Genomic DNA, 24093 nt, shown 5'->3' with positions numbered 1-24093 from the left:
TGATTTGATCATTTTAGAGAGTCCTGAACAATAAAGTATTGTCCAGTTCTTGAGGTAGATTGATTTTGCTTTGTTTTTGCTCACAGCTATTATTCGGATGATACAGTTTTACAGATGCTTAGTAGACCATACTATAATGTACAAAAATATTAGTTTACTACTTTTTCCCTTTTTTACATAATATTTTCTTAAAAACTGCTCCCTTCACTCCCAGGTCATCCCCTTTCCTTGCTGGCTTCCTAATTCCCTGTGTCTCAGACTGTGGTGTCAGGGCCAGCAGCACCTGCCTCTCCTGGAGCTTCTTAGAAATGCAGAGTCTCAGGCTCACCCAGACCTCTTGACTCAGATTCGTATCTGAACATGACCTCTTCCTTTCTCTCCCATGGACAGTTTTTGATGAGTGATAACCTGTGATTCTCAAGAAATGTTCTTTGACAGTTTGAAATTGAACTCATGAATTCCCAAATCTCTGTTGTGGCTGAGCAAGAGGCTCTAGAATGTTCTGTGGCCCTAGATTTACTTACTTTTATGCTCTATAAATTTCACTTTTACATTATAATCTAATTCTGTGTGATTCCATCACATTATTTGTGTCTTTCCAGTGGAGTCTGTCTGCATTACAGGTGGTTTTCATCCTGCTGTCTGTCGTTCCCCACACCAGTCTCCTTCAGGGACTGGAGGGATTTCCCACAGACTCAGCCCTGCCTGGACCTGGAGTCAGAGACAGCCCCATGTAGCAGTGTATATTCGGCTGTTTCACAACCTGATGGGATCAAAAATGAGTCTTTCTGCCCCAAGCAGGGCATGAAGTCTGTTTGGCCTATTCCCCAGGCACCATGTGTCCCACTTATGCAGATTTCTCTCTCAGTCCGGCTGTGGGTGCCGGTTCTTCCTGCTGATGGTTGGTACACCTGCCTGCAGGTACTCTCTTCACTCTCTCTCGCCACATATATGCCTGTGTCCCCGTCATGCTTTAACTCTCTGACCATAAGATCTCTATGGTAGGCCTGTTCCTTTAACTACAACTACACCTCTCCCCACTTTCTCTGTTCTGTCTACACAGAGGGGCATGATAAGTTGTCAGGCCATCCAGGGGATAAGAAGGCCCATCAGCAGATGGAAAAGAGGCCAACATATGTGGATTTAAGTTGCATCCTGCTACTTATTATCTCTGATATTCAGACAGACTAATTTATCTAAGCCTAAATATTTTCTTATGCAAAATGGAAGTGAAAGGATGTAACCTGTAGGCCTGATGTACAATTTAAGATAAGACATGTAAAGCACCAAGAGTAAATACTTGGACAAAAATGGTCATCATTTTCATAGGGTGTAAAATGACCATAACCACTTACACTGTGGAAGGTGGTTTCTGTCCCATAAGAATGAGGTGTTAGCCATTTGAAGTTGTATTTATGGCTATAGGATCCATCTGCTGTGTCTGTCTCTGTCTGATTTATCTTATACATAAATAATATGGTAATAGATTTCCCATAAATTTCTCTGGCTTGAGTTAAAACTCTCAGCTCCCAGTGGAAGTTTCTCTGTCTCAGGGCACCACAGGTAATACAAATAAGAAAAAGTCAAATCCAATACAGATCCTGATGTCAACATATACAGTCTAGTTGAAGAAACAAGAAAATGGCTATATTAACTTTGTAAGCTAGAACGAGGTCACAATTTTTATGGATGTATATAAAAAATGACATAACATCTCTTAGAGTTGGAACAAACCCACATGAGGAGACACGGAGAGTATTTCCAAGGAATTAGACATATGAGACAGACTTAGAGATGTGTCGTTAGGGTTTCAGCAGGTGGGAATGCATGTGAAAGGCATTCCAGGAGGTGGGACCAGCATAAGCAAAAGTATGATGTCCTGATACAGTGAATGAAGACCTAGACACACACATTTTTACATTCAACCCTCACCACTACTTAGTGGTGCCAAGGAAGCTGACTCGTGTACATGAAGAATGGAGAGGTTAGAGAGGACAGTTTTGTAGAAGAGACATCCTGGGGTGGAGTGTTGAGTGCTGAGCTGGAATTCAGAAGTTTAATCTGAGAAGTGAGAGCACATGGACCAGAGTAGGCAGGGGCAGGGGACAGGGAGCCAGGAGCTGTTATGCCTCCAGCAAGACATCCTGGGAAAGTGATTCCACTTCTTGGAATCAAATTGATGTCGATTAAAACAAAGCTATATCACCTGGATTTGTGAACATGCAGGGAAATGGGTGGGAGCAGAAAATGGTATTATACTTCTGGGGGTAGGTTAGCAGTTTAACAGCTTCCTCCTGAAAATGTTCATACCTTGTTGTTGTTCAGTCACCTAGTCATGCCTGACTCTTCATGACCCGATGGACTGATACACACCAGGCTTCTCTGTCCCTCACCATCTTGTAGTTCGCCCAAGTTCATGTTCATTGTATCAGTGATGCCATCCAGCCATTTCATCCTTCGTCCCCTTCTCCTCCTGCTTTCAATCTTTCCCAGAATCAGGGTCTTTTCCAATGAGTTGACTCTCTGTGTCAGGTGGCCAAAGTATTGGAGCTTCAGCATCAGTCCTTCCAATGAATATTCAGGATTGAGTTCCTTTAGGATTGACTGGTTTGATCTCCTTGCTGTCCAGCGAATTCATACTTGCTGTCAAGGGGTTCATATTTGACTCGTAGCAATTCCACATCTGAGAATTTATGTGAAGAAAATGATTCAGATTGTTTGCAAAGATTTAGCTTCAGGGATATTTAAGACAGTTATTTATAATAGCTAACTGTTTGATGCTGCCTAAATATCAAGCAGTAGCTGCTGCTGCTGCTGCTGCTGCTAAGTCGCTTCAGTCATGTCTGATTCTGTGCGACCCCATAGATGGCAGCCCACCAGGCTCCTCCGTCCCTGGGATTCTCCAGGCAAGAATTTCCTTCTCCAGTTCATGAAGGTGAAAAGTGAAAGTGAAGTCGCTCAGTCCTGTCCGGCTCTGAGCAACCCTATGGACTGCAGCCTACCGGGCTCCTTTGTCCATGGGATTTTCCAGGCAAGAGTACTGGAGTGGGGTGCCATTGCCTTCTCCGATCAAGCAGTAGAGGATTTGTTAAATAAATGATCACGTGTACTATAATATTATGCAACAATTAATGTAATTTTTTATGAAATATGAAATGAAAGCACATATAACAGTATGTTCACATTAATCCCATTTTGTTTAAATATGTGAACTTGTATCTTTAAGAATACATCCAAAAAAATAACAACAGCAACAACAAAAAGAACACATATAGAAGCCTAGAAAGTTAAAAACATCATTTTAAGAATGTTTTTTTCAGAGTGCTGGGGCATAGCTAGTATTTATTTACTTTTCAAATTCATTTGTACTGATTATGATCAAGGAAAGAGTTTATTTTGTTTTTTAAACACTGTGAGCCTGGGAAAGATGTAATGAGAGTAAGTGGGGGAGACGGATGAAGGGGTGGTTTTGTGTGGAGCATTGGGTGTTGATTATGTTGAATTTGATGTGTGAAGAGAGATCCAGGAGCAAGTGTCTAACAAGTTGTGTTATCATCAGAGAGCAACCTGGTTGGAAAAACAGAAAGGGGCCACTGCAAGAAAATAACAGAAGATTTTCTTTAAGAGTCTTTATAATTGTATCTATTTCTTTATTTTTGGCTGGGCTGGGTCTCTGTTGCTGCTCGCGCTCCTCTCTAGTTACTGTGTGTGGGCTTCTCACTGTGGTGTCTTCTCTTGTTAAGAGCATGGGCTATATGGTGAGAGGGCTTCAACAGTTGTGGCACATAGGCTCAATGGTTGTGGTTCATGGATTCTTGAGTGCAGGCTTAATAGTTGTGGTGCACAGGCTTAGTTGCTTTGCAGCATGTGGGATTCTCCTGGACTAGCGATTGAACCCACATCTCCTGCACTGGCAGGCAGTTTCTTTACCACTGAGCCATCAGGGAAGACCCCGGTGTCTTTAGATTGAAGAATGTGAGCTTACTGACACTGGTGACACTCTCCATGGGCAATTGGTAAAACCCTATGGTTACCCAGAAAAGACATTTGGACTATAGCTTTGATGACTGAACTCTAGGAATGATCAGAATCAGGTTTTATTTGAGTTGCCTTTTTCTTTTTGGGGGGTCTGAGGCCATGCAGCATGTGGAATCTTAGTTCCCTGACCAGGGATCGAATCCATGCCTCCAGCAGTAGAAGCACAGACTCTTAACCCCTGGAATGCCAGGGAAGTCCCTTGGTTTTTTAGTCCTCTTCACTGGAGTTTGGAACTCACAGTCCTGTGGTAATGAACAGTCCTTGGTGCCCCTACATATCTCAATCCAGTTATGCAAAGTTTACAGATGTTCCCATTTGCACAGATGAATCAGTTTTGGTGGAGCTGATAACATGGGAACATACACACATTTTCACAGATCAGTTCTCACCTGTGTCCTGATGTGTGTTGATTTATGTCTAAGAACACTCAGAAATATAGGCCCACCTGTTTTACTGTGCTTCACAGATAATGCTTTTAAAAAAATGGACATTTATGGCAACGCTGTGTCAGGCAAGTACACTGGCACCATTTTTCCAATAGCATTTGCTCACTTCATGTCTCTGTCAGATTTTGATAATTCTTGCAGTATTTCAAACCATTTTATTATTATTATATTTATTATCCTGATCTGTGATCAGTGGCTTTTAATGTTACTACCCTATAAATGCTTAGATGGTTAGCATTCTTTTAACAATAAAGTATTTGAGGTATGTACATTTTTTATATATAATGCTATTGTACATCACTAGACTACAGTATAGTATAAACATAACTTTTATTTGCATAGAGAAACAAAACATTCATATAACTTGGTTTATTTTGATATTCAAAATATCTTTGAGACCTGCCTGTACACAGAATGCATGAGCCACATAAATACATACTATGACCTGCCTATATGCAGAGAATGGCCCATCTATATTATATGAATTAGGGTTTAACATAAGGTACAAAATGTCCTGAGAAGCCTGTATGCAGATCAAGAAGCAACAGTTAGAACCGGACATGGAGCAATGGACTGGTTCAAAATTAGGAAAGGAGTACCTCAAGAGTGTATATCATCACTCTGCTTATTCAACTCAATGCAGAGTACAGCATGTGAAATGCTGGGCTGGATGAAGCACAAGCTGGAATCAAGACTGCTGGGAGAAATATCGGTAACCTCAGATAAGCAGATGATATCACCTGAATGGCAGAAAGCAAAGAGGAACTAAAGAGCCTTTTGATGAAGGTGAAAGAGGAGAGTGAAAAATCTGGCTTAAAACTCAACATACAAAAAACTAAGATCACAGCATCTGGTTCCATCACTTCATGTCAAATAGATGGAGAAACAATGAAAAGAGTGATAGACTTTATTTTCTTAGGCTCAGAAACTCACTGTGGATGGTGACTGCAGCCATGAAATTAGAAGACACTTGCTCCTTAGAAGAAAAGCTATGACAAACCTAGACAGAATATTAAAAAGCAGAGACATTACTTTGCTGACAAAAGTGCGTATAGTCAAAGCGATGGTATTTCCAGTAGTCATGTACGGATATAAGGGTTGGGTCATAAAGAAGGCTGGGCACTGAAGAATTGATATTTTTGAACTGGGGTGCTGGAGAAGACTCTTCAGAATCCCTTGAACAGCAAGGAGATCAAACCATTCAATCCTAAAGGCAATCAGTCCTGAATATTCATTGGAAGAACTGATGCTGAAGCTCCAATACTTTGGCCACCTGACACAAAGAGCCAACTCATTGGAAAAGACCCTGATGCTGGGAAAGACTGAAGGCAGGAGGAGAAGGGGACAACAAAGGATGAAATGGTTGGGTGGCATCACGATTCAATGGGCATGAGTTTGAGCAAATTCCAGGAGATAGGGAAGGACAGGGAAACCTGGAGTGCTGCAGTCCATGGGGTTGCAAAGAGTCAGACACTACTGAACAATATCAAAATATCTTATAGTCATTGCATTATCTTTATAAGATAATAAAATTAGCTGAACCCACTTTTCTTACGTTTAATCTCTATAAAGATAAATTCTTTTTTGAAGTGCCATGATTGATTTTACAGACTAAGATGTGAAACTTCAGAGGTTTTCAAATCAGGAAACATGAAAAGTTCTAAGCATTCCGATTATATTACTCAGAAAGATTTATTTCTTCTTTATTTAAAGCCAGGAGTTTTAAAACTTTACTGATTTACAAGTGATTCAAGCATATCTTACACTCTCATCAATTCCAGATTTTACATAGAGATGAAATCATCTCTTGGAAAACTTCCTTCAGAAAATTTGCACTTAGGCTTCCTGGGTGGCTCAGACGGTAGAGAATCTGCCTGCAAAGTAGGAGACACGGGTTCCATCCCTGGGTCAGAAAGATCCCCTGAAGTAGGAAATGGCAACCCACTCTAGTATTCTTTCCTGGAGAATTCCATGGACAGAGGAGCCTGGCAGGCCATAGTCCATGGAGTCGCAAAGAGTTGGACATGACTGATCGTCTAATGCTTTCTTTCATTTTAAAATTCATTGGTAAAAAAGGCAAGTTTCTGCATATATATTTGCATATACTATCCCCCACCAGCATTTTACCTAGGAAAAGGAAATGGCAACCCACTCCAGTATTCTTGCCCGGAGAATCCCATGGACAGAGGAGTCTGGCAGGTGACAGTCCATGGGTCGCAAGAGTCAGACACAACTTAGCAACTAAACTACCAACCACCAGCATTTTACCTACATTGTATTGATTCTTTAACCTTACTGTTAGTGCATTTAGTTTCTCTCTGCTTTGCTTTTAATAAATAGACTGACGCTTGACATGTGTTTTTCCAAGGTTCAATTTTAAGTATTAATAAAATGTCTTTTGAACTGCTCCAATGAAAGGTCCAATGTAAATATCAAATATTGTCTGTGTTGTTGTTGGTCTCATTATGTACATTTTGTCTACTGGCCTCTGTCTTTCAAGACTGAGACCTGCATTTTATATGTGAAGATGTTTCCTTTCAAGATAAAATGTAATTAAGGTATTTAATATCAGGAAGTGATTTCATTTTTCTGCCGAAGAATAATTCCTCTTAAATAAATAACATACCCCTGAGAAAGTGAATACTTGTTTGTGTATAATCCTTCTGACTTGACTTGTTGATATCTCTGTAAAATTACCCATGTAATTCTCAAGGTCAAATTACACAGGGAGTAGGAATAAAACTAATTCAAAATTGACTTCTTATGGACCACTTAGGAGACTGCTGGATTTTCACTACAGTCAGGTTATTTAAGTCATCTTCTTCCTTTATTTATGGATGTTAGTTACATACATACACACAAACAAACACACATATATAACACATACACATACGTGTCTCCCCCTCTAACATACCACATAACAGATACTATGTGATAATTATAGAAAACAAACAATTTTCTGCATATTAAGCATTTACTCAGGGAAATATGAATAGAAGGCATAAAAGTCGTTATACTTTATATTGTGTATTCTAGAGATGATGGTGGTCTCATTTAGGGACATTTGTGAATTTCTGTCATTTTTGGTTGCCACAGTTTTGGGCGTTGCATCTGGTATCTAGTGGGTTCATGGCTACTGTTAATCATCCTACAATATACAGGACAGGCCCCCAACCCTCAACAATGAATTATCTGGTCCAAAATGTCAGCAGGACCTTGCTTGAGAAACTTATAGACTATTCTTTACATATAATAGAACTTATAAAATTCATCTTCAACAATCAGGGTTCTCCTGGGTTTTGTGCATCCTGTTAATTCTTCATCCCCCTGGGTCTCTTTACAGGTTGGCATTGTGGGAAGAACAGGAGCTGGAAAAAGTTCCCTCATTGCTGCCCTTTTTAGATTGTCAGAACCTGAAGGTAGCATTTATATTGATGACATCTTGACAACCAGGATTGGACTGCATGATTTAAGGAAGAAAATGTCAGTTGCACTTCAGGTATGCATAGCAGAGCACTCTCACATGTTCTTTTCATAAGGTGTCTAAAGTTTAAGTGCTTTTAATTTGATTGGTCTTTTCAAGTTAAGTGAATGAGTTGATCCTTTTCTACCCAATAGAGCATATTTTTAGCAGGAGGTATTTTCAACAAACACTTTCATTGGATACCAGGTTTTGTTTTGTTTTGTTTCATCTGTTAGTTTTGTGTGCATGTGATTTAATAACTTACTGAGATAGATTTCTGGACTCAGACTTCCTCAGTTTCCACAATGTTATCCACTGATAATCACATAGTTCTGAGAACAGAAGGATAAATGGTTTGCTTAGCACTGCAGAGTTTCCTATAGGGAAACATGGATTTTATTAATAAGTGTCTTATAGATATAATTTTGCTGTGGGAAATGAGGACATCTTTTCAAAAGTGATATCTCCTTGGAGAACTTTCTGTGAAACTGTGGGGCTTTGAGAATTATAGGATATATAGAAGCTTTGGGGAGACTGACAATTTAGCCATTAATGAATAATTTTCACCAGGGAGGCAGTACAGAATAATAAGGAAGAGCAGTGGACTCAAAAATCTGTCTCTGTGTACCTTGGTTTTCTCTGTCTAACAAAGCTGATAATGATATCACCCCCTCAGTCTGTTGTGAGGACAAAATAGGTCAGTGAGTGTGAAGTGGTTCATGTAGACCCATATGTGCCTGCTGTGATGGTGGAGTGTTGAGTTGGCCATCTCTTCCTGGGCTCTGATTCTGTTTTCTTTTCTTCTTCTTTGTAAAGTAGTATAACTTTCAGGGAGAGTTTTGGAGACTGGATTATATAGACGGGTAGACACTCCTGTCTTTCCTTGTGGTTCATTCACTGAACATAATTCCATGATATTTACTGAGAATTACTATCCTCCAAGTATATAGCCAAGGGCAACCTAGTTCCTGTGTCCTCATCTATCATCCTGCCCACTGCTTTGACAGACATGCTTATTTAAAAAAAAAAAATTGAGTTTTTTATTTATATACTTAATAATCATTTTCCCATCAAAGAAAGCTCAGAAAAATACCCGCTTGAGATGAGAAACAGAGAGGAGAGGAGAGAGAATGAGCCAGGCAAATGTGCTTCCTGGAATGTGGGTGCAATATGTCCTGAAATACCTGTTTATCGGGAAGCATGTACAACATGGCTCCCAAAGGAAGGCGGATGTGGACTTGGGTACAAGTGTTGCTACCTACCCATGACCTCAAAAATACCTGGAATTACTCTAAATAATTTTAAAACCAAGATATTCTTTTCAGACTCTAGTGAAATGCCACCTCACACCCCTTAAGATGTCTGTTATCAAAGAAAAGAGAGAGAAAAATGAAAATGATAAGCATTGGCAAGGATGTAGAGAAATTAGAATCCTTGTTCATTGCTGATAGTAATGTAAAATTGTCCAGCTACTATGGAAATCAACTTGGTGGTTGCTCTGAAAAGTTAATGATGGAATTGTCATCAGTTCAGTTCAGTTCAGTTCAGTCTCTCAGTCATGTCCGACTCTTTGCGACCCCATGAATCGCAGCAGGCTAGGCCTCCCTGTCCATCACCGACTCCCAGAGTTTACTCAAACTCTTGTCCATCGAGTCAGTGATGCCATCCAGCCATCTCATCCTCTGTCGTCCCCTTCTCCTCCTTCCCCCAATCCCTCCCAGCATCAGGGCCTTTTCCAATGAGTCAACTCTTTGCATGAGGTGGCCAAAGTATTGGAGTTTCAGCTTCAGCATCAGTCCTTCCAATGAACACCCAGGACTGATCTCCTTTAGAATGGACTGGTTGGATCTCCTTGCAGTCCAAGGGACTCTCAAGAGTCTTCTCCAACACCACAGTTCAAAAGTATCAATTTTTCGGTGCTCAGCTTTCTTCACACTCCAACTTTCACATCCATACATGACCACTGGAAAAACCATAGTCTATTACCTACCTAGCAATTCTACTTTAGAGTATAAACCCCAAAGAATTGGAAGAAAGGTCTTGAAGAGATGCTGAAACGTGTTTGTTATAGCAACATTATTCTCAACAGCAAAAAAGTGGAGGCACTCAAATGTCCATTGACAGATGAGTCAACAAACAAAATGTGGTGCATACCCATACAGTAGAATATTACTCAGCCTTAATAAAGAAGAAAATTCTGACACATGCTATAGCACAGATGAACCTTGAAAAAATTAAGCTAAGTGAAATAAGCCATTTACAAAGGACAAATACTGTATGATTCTACTAATAGGAGTTACCTAGAATAGCAAATTCATGGATACAGGATGTAGAATGGTGGGTGCCAGGAGTGGCCAGGAGAGGGGAGATGTTGTTTAATGGGTACAGAGTTTCAGTTCCTTAAGATGAAAGGAAATCTGTGGCTGGGTGGTGGTGATGGCTGTACAACAGTATGAATGTATTTAGCGTCACTGGACTGTGCACTTAAAGTGGTTAATCCAGCAAATTTTATGTATATTTTATCACAATTGAAAAAAATTTTTTTTCAAAGGTATCCCTTTCAGGAAAAATGGGAAGAATGTTTCAGCACATTCAGCCCCCATATTTAAAGATTTCCTCTGGTTATTAGATTTATGACTTATGGTTACAGTATAAAATAAATGAGCTTAGATTCTCAAGTTTTATGTTTTGATGGTACTCATCGCTAAAATGGTCATGTGAGATTAGTTAGTAGAAATAAAGGGCATGTCTGTAAATTCCTTTCATATTATTGGATGCAAAGCTTTAGAAACATGCCCTGCATTATTTTTAATGCTTCTTAATAGGAAAAAGTTGCATGCTTGTATACATAAAATAACTCTGTAAATAAATAACATTGGATGATTTTTTGGCTCTGCCAATAATATTTGGAAGCACATCTGAGCAAGGACTAAACAGGCCTTGACCTCAGCATGTTTTGGTTCTGTTCTGTTGGTTTCCATCCTTCCTTGGAACATGTTCTAGGTACACACTCCAGAGAGTGTGTTTACAGAATAGTGCTGAGCTTTGTATCCATGTAGATTCCACTTTTTATGCCTTTGTCTCCAAGGTGCAGTGTTGGTTGATTAAAGAAAAAGAATCTGGAGAGAACTTTCAATGTGTAAAGATTCCCAGGAAGCCATTCAGGAGGCAGACGGGGATAGAATGGTAGTGTAGACCCAGTGCCAGTGTGACCCACAGTTTATTCCTGCTCTGCCTCGTCGACTGTGGGGCCTTGATGATGTAACTTGGCTGCCACGCGTCAACATCCTCGTCCTTAAACCCGGTCTGGAAATCATGGACCCACAGATTTGTGAAGATGTAGCTTAGTGAGATAATGTTTGTGCCCATGTCTCATTCTTAGGAGTGCTCAGTCATCAGGAACTGTTAATATTCTTAAGAATCAGGGCACTGGCCTTTTGGGTATTGTTTCTACTTAAGTAAAAAGAGTAACACCTTCTGAAATGACTTTTCTCTTTAATTTTTGTTTATGTGTTCATGGTCTTTGGTGATTATATTTATTGCTTAATAATAAAAACTAAATTGTTACATAAATATTAATAGTAAAGCAAAGAAACAAAAACAAACAAAAAAACACAATAGGAATTTTGGGGAAAAGCATAACAGAGAAATGTGTCTAACATTTTCCACCAAGAGCAAGAACTCAGACTAAAATTTTTTTGTATTTTGATTTCTGGCTTTCCTCGCACCAGATTCTTTCCTGACTATCACCTTGTACATGATCTTACTTTCCAATCCCCCACCAAAACCTCCAGCCTTTTTCTCAGCCCTCTGCACACTCTTGACTATTTTCTTTCTCTCTTTGAGGACAGGGCCTATATCTCTCATTTCTGTTCCTCTAGTGCTTGTTACAGTCCCTGACAAGTTACAAGAATATTAATAATAATTCCTAAAGTTTATGGAATTGTTAATACATTTTAGTTTCTTATCCCACCATTTCCTGCTTAATCCTCACAATTTGTTGTTATCTTTATCTGACAGATTTAAAAACTGAGTTACTGGGAGCTTATCCTATTTTTCAAGTAAGGGGCAGAACCAGGATTCAAATTTTATGTGTGTCTATTTTTTTAAATTGAAGTATAGTTGATTCCGGAGAAGGCAATGGCACTCCACTCCAGTACTTTTGCCTGGAAAATCCCATGGGCAAAGGAGCCTGGTAGGCTGCAGTCCATGGGGTCGCTAAGAGTCAGGCACGACTGAGCAACTTCACTTTCACTTTTCACTTTCATGCACTGGAGAAGGAAATGGCAACCCACTCCAGTGTTCTTGCCTGGAGAATCCCAGGGACGGCGGAGCCTGGTGGGCTGCTGTCTCTGGGGTCACACAGAGTCGGACACGACTGAAGCGACTTAGTAGTAGAAGCATAGTTGATTCACAGTGTTTCAGTTGTATAGCGAAGAGTTTCAGTTTTATCTCCAAAGACTCCCATCACAGCAGAGTAAAATCCAAAGTACTAGTAAGTACTAGTCATATAACAGAGACCTACGCTCTCCAGTCTCCACCTTGTCCACTTCTCAGTCATGTCCAACTCTTTGTGACCCCATGGACTGCAGCACACCAGGATTCCCTGTCCATCACCAACTCCTGGAACTTGCTCGAACTCATGTCCATTGAGTTGGTGATGCCATCCAACCATCCCCCTCTCCTCCTGTCTTCAATCTTTCCCAGCATCAGGGTCTTTCCAGTGAGTCATCAGATGGCCAAAGTATTGAAGCTTTAGCTTCAGTATCAGTACTTCCAGTGAATATTCAAGGTTGATTTCCTTTAGGAGTGACTGGTTTGATCTCCTTGAAGTCCAAGGGCCTCTCAAGAATCTTCTCCAACACCACAATTAAAAGCATCAATTCTTCAGCTGTGTTGTACTCATCAGATATTTTTACCATTTTTCCTACCATCCCACTTGGAAGGACTCCCCAAACCATAGCAAGAATGAATAAGTATAGAACAAAGCCAGAAGATACTACTCCTATTGCTCTGTCCCTCATTTGGACAATATCAATTTAGAAATGGGTTTATGTACTTGTATGTTATGGGCTGATATGTGTCAGTTGAAGATACTCAAAATGTTATCCCTCCCAATCAAGAGCCCTTTGTCTTTACAGCATCTTGCTAGCTGCAGAGGTGGAGAAAGTCTGTTAGTTTGGTTGCCTGAATTTACTTGTCTAAGTGCAAAAACTTACATTCCTCTTCCCCCAAATGAGTAGGAAGCAGTGATGCTTGTGTCTCAACACCCCAATATAGGGAACTTAGGAAGCTGAGAGCAGACTCTGAAGACGGGGAGCCCAGTGCTGTTTCTTTGAGTTGCCTCTCTTAGCTGAGCCAGGCCCACACCATCTTCCCTAGATCCTGGGTCCTTGTGATCCAGGAAGCATCAGGAGCTTCCATGGTGTTCTCTCTTCCTCCCAGGCTCATCCCCATCACTGCTTACCCTGCATGAACAGGTCAGAACTGGGGAGATGTGATGGTAACAAGGACCTGGGTAGGAGCAGAGACAGGGTAGTAGGGACATAGACCATCAGTCCTGGGGGGAACTTTCAAAGATAAATTCTGTGTTTTTAAGAAGATACTCCTCAACTTCTGTTCAAAATTTTAGGAATAATCTAAAATGAAAGTTCTTCTTAACAAATTTCCAGAAACACAACAGGTAGCTGAAGTATGTGTGTTCTTTGTGCTCAGGATCTGAAGTAGTTAAATTGAGATTGAGATTATATGCAGGGAGTAGCCTGCTTACTTGAAAGAAACTGGAAAATGAAGGGAAGATGGAGAGGGGAAGGAGGAAGAATATTGGGGACCAGCCTCCCCTCGCCTGGCTATGTCGCTTGTGTAAAACTCATGGAGACAGCTGAAGGATGAGAAATCACCTGCATGTGGGAATCTTAAGGTTGATAATTACAAAGAGTAACAAGTTTTTATAAAAATCTGAAGTAGAATTATGGTTATTCCCCTGAAAAGGAACATATTTATTTCAAGCTTCAAGCTCCAGGTTCTCTTTTATACTTTGACAAAAGCATTAGGTTATAGGTTTGACATTTTCAGTTCCCCTTCACCCAGATTAATTGTCTCATTGTTGCCCTTCAAACAGAGTTCCTGCCTCAGTGATTCTCTCAGAATGGTGTTTACTTGTGATTACATTGTAACTCATGCTTATGTCTGGGCTGCATACCACATTCCTCAGTTTATTTCTTATCTTTCTAAATCCTGCTTGCCCCTAATTTCCTAAGCTCACTATCTCCTATAAAAGCTTCTAGTTATTAATATCTCTAAAATTCCTAATCCCTACAAGCTATAGTAAAATATGCTAACACTACAACATTTCTAAACTTTTAGCTTCTAACTATTCTTAACTATTCTTAAACCCTAAACTCAGCAAACTTCCTTTGCCATAAACATTTCCCTCACAAACAGATCTCAGATTATAATCCTTCCCATGGCCTCAAGCTGTGGCCTACGTGCTCATTCTGGAATGCTCTTTGTAAAGGTCCTTGAACAAATGTCAGTGGTTAACTTTATGGATTATTCTCTGGGCACAACTGCAGAAGGCTTTGTGCCTTCTCACACTCCTCTCAAGAACAATAACCACCTTAACATTCTTTCCAGCCAAGTCAACCGAAGAAAGGAAAAAACAAATCAGAATCACAGGACCTAACTCCTTCATCCCAGGACCATGCCTGAAGGATGAGGAGAGGGGGTTGGGGCCATGCCTCCATTTTGTTAGCAATGCCTAATGCAGCTCCCAACAAGTACTCATTCTGAAATATTGTATGAGTAGTGATTTTCAGTGCTTTGGAAGCATATTGGCCACTTAATCAACTTTGTGCAATTAAATCTCCCTTTATAATGTCTTTTTAATTGTGGATTTTGCTCAGGCGTATGTCTTTTTTTTTGGTGGCATACCCTGAGTTTTCTGTATTCATTTCTCTCTCACTAGACTTAAAACTGAGACCATATTGAAGGAAGGATTGGAAGGCTTCCTGAGTATCATTCTTCCTCATGATTAGGGAAAAGAAATGTCTGTCTTCTTCATCTTTCCTCTTGGGCTTTTGTGAAGTGAGGAGAAAAGTCCAGCCCCAAGGCCAGGTGGGATTTGAATGTGGGGATTCTGAGCAGTTCTGGGCACTTGTGGAAGACTCAGGTCTCCTCTTGTTCCCACACATGTGCCTCCCCTTGTCCTGCCCCCTTCACTGAAAGGAGCCAATTGGGCTCTTCTCTTCTGCGCATATTCTTATGACCTGGCTTACTGAGCCTTCCAGAAGAAAATGTAAACGGCCTACATTAGCTTATGTATGGGATTCTCTATTGAGGCAAGAAGAGACATATATTCCCAGATTAATTTACTTGTGGCTCCTCCTGAAGCAGAGGAATAGGAAGAACTATTTAAATTAAAATATCATGACAGCAGAGAGGGCAATGGCACCCCACTCTGGTACTCTTGCCTGGAAAATCCCATGGATGGAGGAGCCTGGTAGGCTGCAGTCCATGGGGTCGTGAAGAGTCTGACACGACTGAGCGACTTCACTTTCATTTTTCACTTTCATGCATTGGAGAAGGAAATGGCAACCCACTCCAGTGTTCTTGCCTGGAGAATCCCAGGGATGGAGGAGCCTGGTGGGCTGCCCTCTATGGGATCGCACAGAGTCGGACACGACTGAAGTGACTTAGCACAGCATAGCATAGCATCATGACACAGGTCACAGTGGGTTTCAGGTCCTCCTGTCCTTGCAGTTAATAATGAAGTTCTGTGAGGCAGGCCAGCCTAACACACATGTGAGAGAACATGGGGGCCAACTGATGCCAAAATCAGAGGTGATCTCTCCATGGACATTGGTGCTGCAGACCCCAGGAGCTGACGTTCCCCTTGTACATGTGGGGATGTTCATTTCACACATGTGGAGAGATTCCAGATCCTAGAAGACAGTCTGACCAATGGAGAAAATAGCCTACTTTAGTCTTTGGTGCTAATGTGTAAATATTTAATGGTTTGCTTTGAGGCACAAACCTCTACTAATCATGCTGTTGGTATTTCCCAGTCACACCAGGATTGACAGTTAATTTATGTAGATCTTGATGTTAAGTTTGTTGTGTAATTATTTCCTCAGTTTGTGTGAGTGTTTAAACAGATATTTATTACCAGGGTGTGTGATTTTTTTTTTTTTTATCAAGTCTTCCTTTGTCTTCAGTTTTTTCCTTAAGATGAAAAAAACTTCTTCAACACTTTATTCTGTTAGTGTTCAGTAGTTCAGAAGATATTTTGTAGCATACTTGGTACAATGGAAAATTATTTTAGAGATACTGTTTTGCAAACATACATTTGCAACTTTATTATTAATAATTAATGAATTTAGATGTTTTTGTATTTTAATTTTGACAGTCTGTACACATTAGAATAAAATAAAAAGAGGTTAAGGTAATAACACTCACTGTTTTGGCATATTTAGGAACCTGTTTTATTCACTGGAACAATGAGGGAAAATCTGGATCCCTTTAATGAGCATACAGATAACGAACTGTGGAATGCCTTGGAAAAGGTAATTTATTAATAGTAACTGTAATTAACTTGTTAGCATCTGTATATGTGTGTTTACATTTAGAGCATTGCGGATAATTAAGGGGAGCGTGTCAGTTTCACTGACTTCGGTAATAGAAAACACTGATGACATGGGTGCACTTAAAAATGTGTGTATTGATGATGAAAATCAACAATATAATGTGACATGTTTTCATTTTAGCTATTTTCCTAGAACCCTGAACAAATAGACACAGTATCTTGTCCTTAGCAGAGTACTCAATTAGATGTTAAAACTGTGGGATCAAATTCTACTAGTGACGTAGTGAATTAATTACTCCATTACACTCCAATATTCGTTTTATTCCTCTGGTCTTAGGAAACATCTCCTAAGTGGAGACAATAGTAGTTTTTCCTTATTAAAACTAAAAGATATAAACAAGATCATACTAATAAAATGTAGGAGTTTCATAGGAAAGTGTTTATAAAGGTAAATTATATAGTCAGAATTAATGATGATTATTTATTGGAAATTATGTCATTTTAATGCTGTAGCATGAATGCAGATAACAGAACCCTGGAACATCTGCTCAGCTTTTCTATGGGAGCTTCATTTCCAGAGAATTTTCTGTTATTTGTGTCATGTTTTCCCTTGTTCCGTTTCTTTGAATTTCTTAACCCTTGCATGAAAAGAAAATTTGACTGTTGCTGTCAGTTTGTATTTTAATACAGACTATTTTGTGATTTTGCATTCCTTTTACAAATCAGTTCTACTGATGGCAGAAACCCTAGACTTCTTTTTTGTAATTTATTTAATTGGAGGCTAATTACTTTACTATATTGCAGTGGTTTTTCCATACATAGTCTTTTGCTTTTAAAAAGTAAGAATGAGCATTCCTATACATTAACAATGAAAGATCAGAAAGAGGAATTAAGAAAACAATCTCATTTACCATTGCAACAAAAAGAATAAAATACCTAGGAATAAACCTATCTAAGGAGACAAAAGACTTGTGCTCATAAAACTACAAGATACTAACAAAAGAAATCGAAGATGGCACAAAACAGATGGAGGGATATACCATGTTCTTGGATTGGAAGAAACAATATTGTGAAGATGACTATACACCCAAAGAATCTACAGATTCAATACAATCCCTGTCAAACTACTAGTGGCATTTATCATAGAATTAGAGCCAAAAATTTTTACAGTTTTAATGGAAACACAAAAGATCCCAAGTAGCCAAAGCAGTCTTAAGAAATAAAAATGAAGCTGGAGAAATTAGGTTCCCTGACTTCAGAATATATTATTGAGTTGACCAAAACGTTTGTTACATAAGATTTGATGGAAAAACTTAAATGAACTTTTTCACTAGTTTAATACAGAGCTAGAGTAATCAAGGTGGTATGGCACTGGCACAAAAACAGAAATATAGATCAATGGAACAAGATGGAAAGCTCAGAGATGAACTCACATACCTGTGGTCACCTAACCTATGACAAAGGAAGTAAGCATATACAATGGAGAAAAGGCAGTCTCTTCAGTAAGTGGTGTAGGAAAACTGGACAGCTCTGTGTAAAAGAATAAAATTAGAACACTCCCTGATACCATATACAAAATTAAACTCAAAGTAGATTGAAAATCTAAATGGAAGGCCAGATACTATGACACTCTTAGAGGACAACACAGGGAAAACACTCTACCTAAATAACTACTAAGTGTTTGATTGATCTTTTCATTTCAGAGAAGTGTGGCATATATATTTTTTTAATCTTTGTTGTTGTTGTTGTTACACAAATCTGAGAGATTTATTGTTCATGTTGGTTTGAATTGGTGTGTTTGTCATTTAGTGTCACCCTTCCAGGGAAGCTCTGAAATCTGTAATATGCAGATGATTCTTGACTGTGAGCAGACAGATTTGGAGGTCATACAATTTTCATCCAGTAATTCTGGTTTCTGAAGGATGTTGCCACTGAGTCTTTATACACCCACCCTGCTTTTCAGCAGCATGTGGATTTTGTTTTCTTAAATTGGGTCGATTGCTTCACCTTCTCCTGCCTGAAAAACAGTGCACCACTGATTTCATTTAAGTTTGTGAGTCTTTTATGCCAGAGTCCAGCTCCAGCAACCAGGGATTCAACCTGAAGGGGTGAGCGGTGTCAGCAAGAAATGGTGCAGCCTCTCAATTTTCTTGGACTGTGTATTTATTTCAAGCTTATAATTCTCTTTTGTGCTTTTACAAAAGCATTAGGTTGGAGGTTTGACATTTTCTATTTCCCCTCACCCAGATTTGTTATCTCCATAAATCATTGTTGCCCTTCAAACACAGTTCCTGCTTCAGCGATTCTCTCAGAATAAGCTTTACCATCTATTATCTACTTCCTCTTATGTGTCCTATAGTTAACTTGTGATTACATTGTAACTCATGCTACATTCCTCAGTTTATTTCTTATCTTTCTAAATCCTGTTTGCCCCTAACATCCTGAGCTCACTATCTCTTAAAAAGACTTCTATCAGTATCTCTAAAATTCCTAACCTCTATAAACTATAATAAAATATGCTATTACAACATTTCTTAAATCTTTAACTTCTATTTTAATTATTACTAAGCCCTAAATTCAGTAAACTCCTTTGCCATAAACATTTTCCTCACAAATAGGCTACAGATAGCAATTGCTCCCATGGCCTCAAGCTGTGGCCTATGTGCTCATCCTGGAATACTCTTTTGTACAAGTCCTTGAACAAATTTCAGTGATTAACTTTATGAATTATTCTCTGAGCACAACTGCAGAAGGCTTTGTGCCTTCTCATGCTCCTCTCAAGAACAATAAGAAGCTTAATATTCCTTTTCAGTCAACTCAGCCAAGGAGAGGAAAAGACAAGTCAGAATCACAAGGCCCAACCCCTTCCTCCCAGGTCCGTGCCTACAGGACAAGGTGAGGGGGTTGGGGCCATGCCTCCATTTTGTCAGTAATGCCGAACGCGGCTCCCAACACTTTTGCAGTAAAATTCTACAAGAGAAGAGGTGTGTAGAGCATTTAACCATAAAACGCAAAGAACAAAAGGATGATCCATTATTCTTTAATTCATAGGACAAATTTAATGGTGAAATTGGGACACATCTTAAAAAAGAAAAAACAGGAAGTACTGGTAAATTATTTTTCTATTTGTTTCCTAGATTGAGACCTTTTTTCACAGATTCACAGGTAGCATTACTCTAGAATTTTAGAACACATTGTTCCATGGACAGAGAGGCAATCTAAATTATAAAAATGCTGAAGTAGTAGATAATACTAAGATCTACTTCTATTTAAACTACATTTGGAACTTTCTATAAAAAAAAAAATGTGAGTTTATTTCACGAAGTGAAGTGTGTGGTTTCTATGTATTGCTTCTGGAATTAACCCTGTTAATTTTGGTAATATCACTTAAAGAAATCATCCCATTATTATGCTTCTCTAGGAATTGATTCCTTATGACTATTTTAAAAGAAACCTTACCAAATCATTCATTGAAAAACATACAAATGTGATAAAGAAATAATTCCTAGAGGATCTGGATAAAGGGGTGATTTATCATTCTAAGTTATTGTTGTTCAGTTGCTAAGTCAACTTTAACTCTTTGTGACCTCATGGACTACAGCATGCCAGGCTTTCCTGTCCCTCACCACCTCCTGGAATTTGCCCAAGTTCATGTCCATTGAGTCGATGATGCCATCCAGGCATTTGATCGTCTGATCCCTCTTCTCCTTCTGCCTTCAATGTTTCCCAGCATCAGAGTCTTTTCCAAAGAGTCAACTGTTTGCATCAGGTGGCCAAAATATTGGAACTTCAGCTTCAGCATCAGTCTTTCCAGAGAATATTCAGGGTTGATTTCCTTTAAGACTGACTAGTTTGATCTCCTTGTTTTCCAAGGGACTATGAATAGTGTTCTCCAGTACCACAGTTCAAAAGCATAAATTCTTCAGCTCAGTTCAGTTCAGTCATTCAGTCGTGTCTGACTCTTTGCAACCCCATGAATTGCAGCACTGAATTTCAGCATGCCAGGCCTCCCTGTCCATCACCAACTCCCGGAGTTCACCCAAACTCATGTCCATAGAGTCAGTGATGCTGTCCAGGCATCACATCCTCTGTTGTCCCTTTCCCCTCCTGCCCCCAATCCCTCCCAGCATCAGAGTCTTTTCCAATGAGTCTGTTCACATGAGGTGGCCAAAGTACTGGAGTTTCAGCTTTAGCATCATTCCTTCCAAAGAACACCCAGGACTGATATTCTTTAGAATGGACTGGTTAGATCTCCTTGCAGTCCAAGGGACTTGCAAGAGTCTTCTCCAACACCACAGTTCAAAACCATCAATTCTTCTGCGCTCAGCCTTCTGCACAGTCCAACTCTCACATCCATACATGACCACAGGAAAAACCATAGCCTTGATTAGACAGACCTTTGTTGGCAAAGTAATGTCTCTGCTTTTGAATATGCTATCTAGGTTGGTCATAACTTTCCTTCCAAGGAGTAAGCGTCTTTTAATTTCACGGCTGCAGTCACCATCTGCAGTGATTTTGGAGCCCCAAAAAATAAAGCCTGACACTGTTTCTACTGTTTCCCCATCTATTTCCCATGAAGTGATGGGACCAGATGCCATGATCTTCGTTTTCTGAATGTTGAGCTTTAAGCCAACTTTTTCACTCTCCTCTTTCACTTTCATCAAGAGGCTTTTGAGTTCCTCTTCACTTTCTGCCATAAGGGTGGTGTCATCTGCATATCCGAGGTTATTGATATTTCTCACAGCAATCGTGATTTCAGCTTGTGCTTCTTCCAGCCCAGCGTTTCACGTGATGTACTCTGCATGTAAGTTAATTAAGTGGGCTGACAATATACATTCTTGATGTACTCCTTTCCCTGTATGGAATCAGTCTATTTTTCCATGTCCAGTTCTAACTCTTCCTTCCTGACCTGCATATATGTTTCTCAAAAGGCAGGTCAGGTGGTCTGGTATTCCCATCTCTTTCAGAATTTTCCACAGTTTATTAATGTGATCCACACAGTCAAAGGCTTTGGCATAGTCAATAAACAGAAATAGATGTTTTTCTGGAACACTCTTGCTTTTTCCATGATCCAGCAGATGTTCAGAATTTGATCTCTGGTTCCTCTGCCCTTTCTAAAACCAGCTTGAACATCTGGAAGTTCACGGTTCACTTACTGCTGAAACCTGGCTTGGAGAATTTTGAGCATTACTTTACTAGCGTGTAGATGAGTACAATTGTGAGGTAGTTTGAGCATTCTTTGGCATTGCCTTTCTTTGGGATTGGAATGAAAACTGACCTTTTCCAGTCCTGTGGCCACTGCTGAGTTTTCCAAATCTGCTGGCATATTGAGTGCAGCACTTTCACAGCATCATCTTTCAGGATTTGAAATAGCTCAACTGGAATTCCAACACCTCCACTAGCTTTGTTCGTAGTGATGCTTTCTAAGGCCCACTTGACTTCACATACCAGGATGTCTGGCTCTAGGTGAGTGATCACACCATCGTGATTATCTTGGTCATGAAGATCTTTTTTGTTCAGTCCTTCTGTGTATTTTTGCCACCTCTTCTTAATATCTTCTGCTTCTTTAGGTCCATACCATTTCTGTCCTTTATCAAGCCCATCTTTGCATGAAATGTTCCCTTGGTATCTCTAATTTTCTTGAAGAGATCTCTAGTCTTTCCCATTCTGTTGTTTTCCTCTATTTCTTTGCATTGATCACTGAGGAGGGCTTTCTTATCTCTCCTTGCTATTCTTTGAAACTCTGCATTCAGATGCTTATATCTTTCCTTTTGTCCTTTGTTTTTCACTTCTCTTCTTTTCACAGCTATTTGTAAGGCCTCCCCAGACAGCCATTTTGCTTTTTTTCATTTCTTTTCCATGGGGATGGTCTTGATGGAGACAGGTCCTGTCTCCTGTACAGTGTCACAAACCTCCGTCCATACTTCATCAGGCATTCTATCATATCTAGTCCCTTAAATCTATTTCTCACTTCCACTGTATACTCATAAGGAATTTGATTTAGGTCATACTTGAATGGTCTAGTGATTTTCTCTACTTTCTTCAATTTAAGTCTGAATTTGCCATTAAGGAGTTCATGATCTGAGCCACAGTCAGCTCCTGATCTTTTTTTTTTTTTCTGACTGTATAGAACTTCTCCCTCTTCGACTACAAAGAATATAATCAGTCTGATTTCAGTGTTGACCATCTGGTGATATCCATGTGTAGAGTCTTCTCTTGTGTTGTTGGAAGAAGGTGTTTGCTATGACCAGTGTGTTCTCTTGGCAAAACTCTATTAGCCTTTGCCCTGCTTCATTCCGTATTCCAAGGCCAAATTTGCCTGTTACTCCAGGTGTTTCTTGACTTCCTACTTTTGCATTCCAGTCCCCTATAATGAAAAGGACATCTTTTTGGGGTGTTAGTTCTAAAAGGTCTTGTAGGTCTTCATAGAACCGTTTAACTTCAGCTTCTTCAGCGTTACTGGTTGGGGCATAGACTTGGATTACTGCGATATTGAATGGTTTGCCTTGGAAATGAACAGAGATCATTCTGTCGTTTTTGAGATTGCATCCAAGTGCTATAGATTGCACCCAAGGACTATACAGTCCATGGAATTCTCCAGGCCTGAATACTGGAATGGATAGCCATCACCTTCTCCAGGGGATCTCCTCAACCCAGAGATGGAACAGTCCATAATCGAATCGATTCTTCAGTGCTCTATTGTCCAGCTCTTGCATCTGTAGATGACTATTGGAAAGACCATAGGTTTGATTATATGGACCTTTGTCAGCAAAGTGATATCTTTGCTTTTTAACACACTGTGTAGTTTTGTCATAGCTTTCCTGCCAAGAAGAAATCGTCTTCTAATTTCAAGGCTACAGTTACCATCTGCACTGAATTTAGAGTCCAAGAAAAGGAAATCTGTCACTGCTTCTATCTTTTCCCCTTCTGTTTGCCATGAAATGATGGGACTGAATGCCGTGATCTTAGTTTTATTAATGTTGAATTTTAAGCCAACTTTTTCACTCTCCTCCTTCACCCTCATCAAGAGGTATCACTAAATCAATGAAGTCAGTTTTTAAGTGAACCAAAAACCCTAGTTATTAATTTGTGTATGATGCCTAACTGGATATATGAACCCAAACTCACAGAGTTAACCTGAGAATGAGTAGGAGAGAACCACTATGTTTTCCTCTTTATGAACTTCAGTTAAAAGGAAAATATGGCTTAAAATTTTTTTAATGTCCTCTAGTTCTCTTTCCTCCTTCTTCCTTGGCAGAGATGGGCATTCAGAAGGAAGACAGTCCTATGGATGCTGCCTGTCTAATTTTGTTTATTTTTCTAAATATGCTGAAAATACATTTTTAATGTACTGAAAACTTGCCAACTTACTGTAAAATGATAAATTTCATCAGAAATTAGTGCTATTGGGGTGCTAAAAAGCAAAGGCAGCTCTAAAAATATAACATGAATAGTGCCTGAAGATGAAGCACTTTATCACTCAGAGGTTAAAACTTCATAGTAGATAAAACTCTGGGAATGAATCATTGATGTGTTGCTTCTGTTAAAAAGCAAAAACAAAA

At 39.5% G+C, this 24093-nt stretch overlaps 1 protein-coding gene across 7 annotated transcripts in view; it reads left to right on the top strand.

The window, feature by feature from the left end:
• The window catches only part of LOC123464538 (ATP-binding cassette sub-family C member 4-like), a gene marked incomplete at its 5' end in the record, with an annotated part of 335503 nt that overhangs the window by 80480 nt on the left and 230930 nt on the right, over nt 1–24093 (top strand). For 5 of the 7 annotated variants that reach the window (XM_045162462.1, XM_045162465.1, XM_045162466.1 and 2 more), the window contains 2 exon segments: nt 7828–7983; nt 16422–16511. In XM_045162462.1, the coding sequence (XP_045018397.1) occupies nt 7828–7983; nt 16422–16511 (246 nt within the window). 7 annotated transcript variants of the gene reach the window in all.

Source organism: Bubalus bubalis, chromosome 13, assembly GCF_019923935.1.
Source record: "Bubalus bubalis isolate 160015118507 breed Murrah chromosome 13, NDDB_SH_1, whole genome shotgun sequence".
Classification (NCBI taxonomy): Eukaryota; Metazoa; Chordata; class Mammalia; order Artiodactyla; family Bovidae; genus Bubalus; species Bubalus bubalis.
The sequence above is the reverse complement of the archived record's forward strand: the minus strand, read 5'-3'. Positions and strand labels throughout refer to the sequence as shown.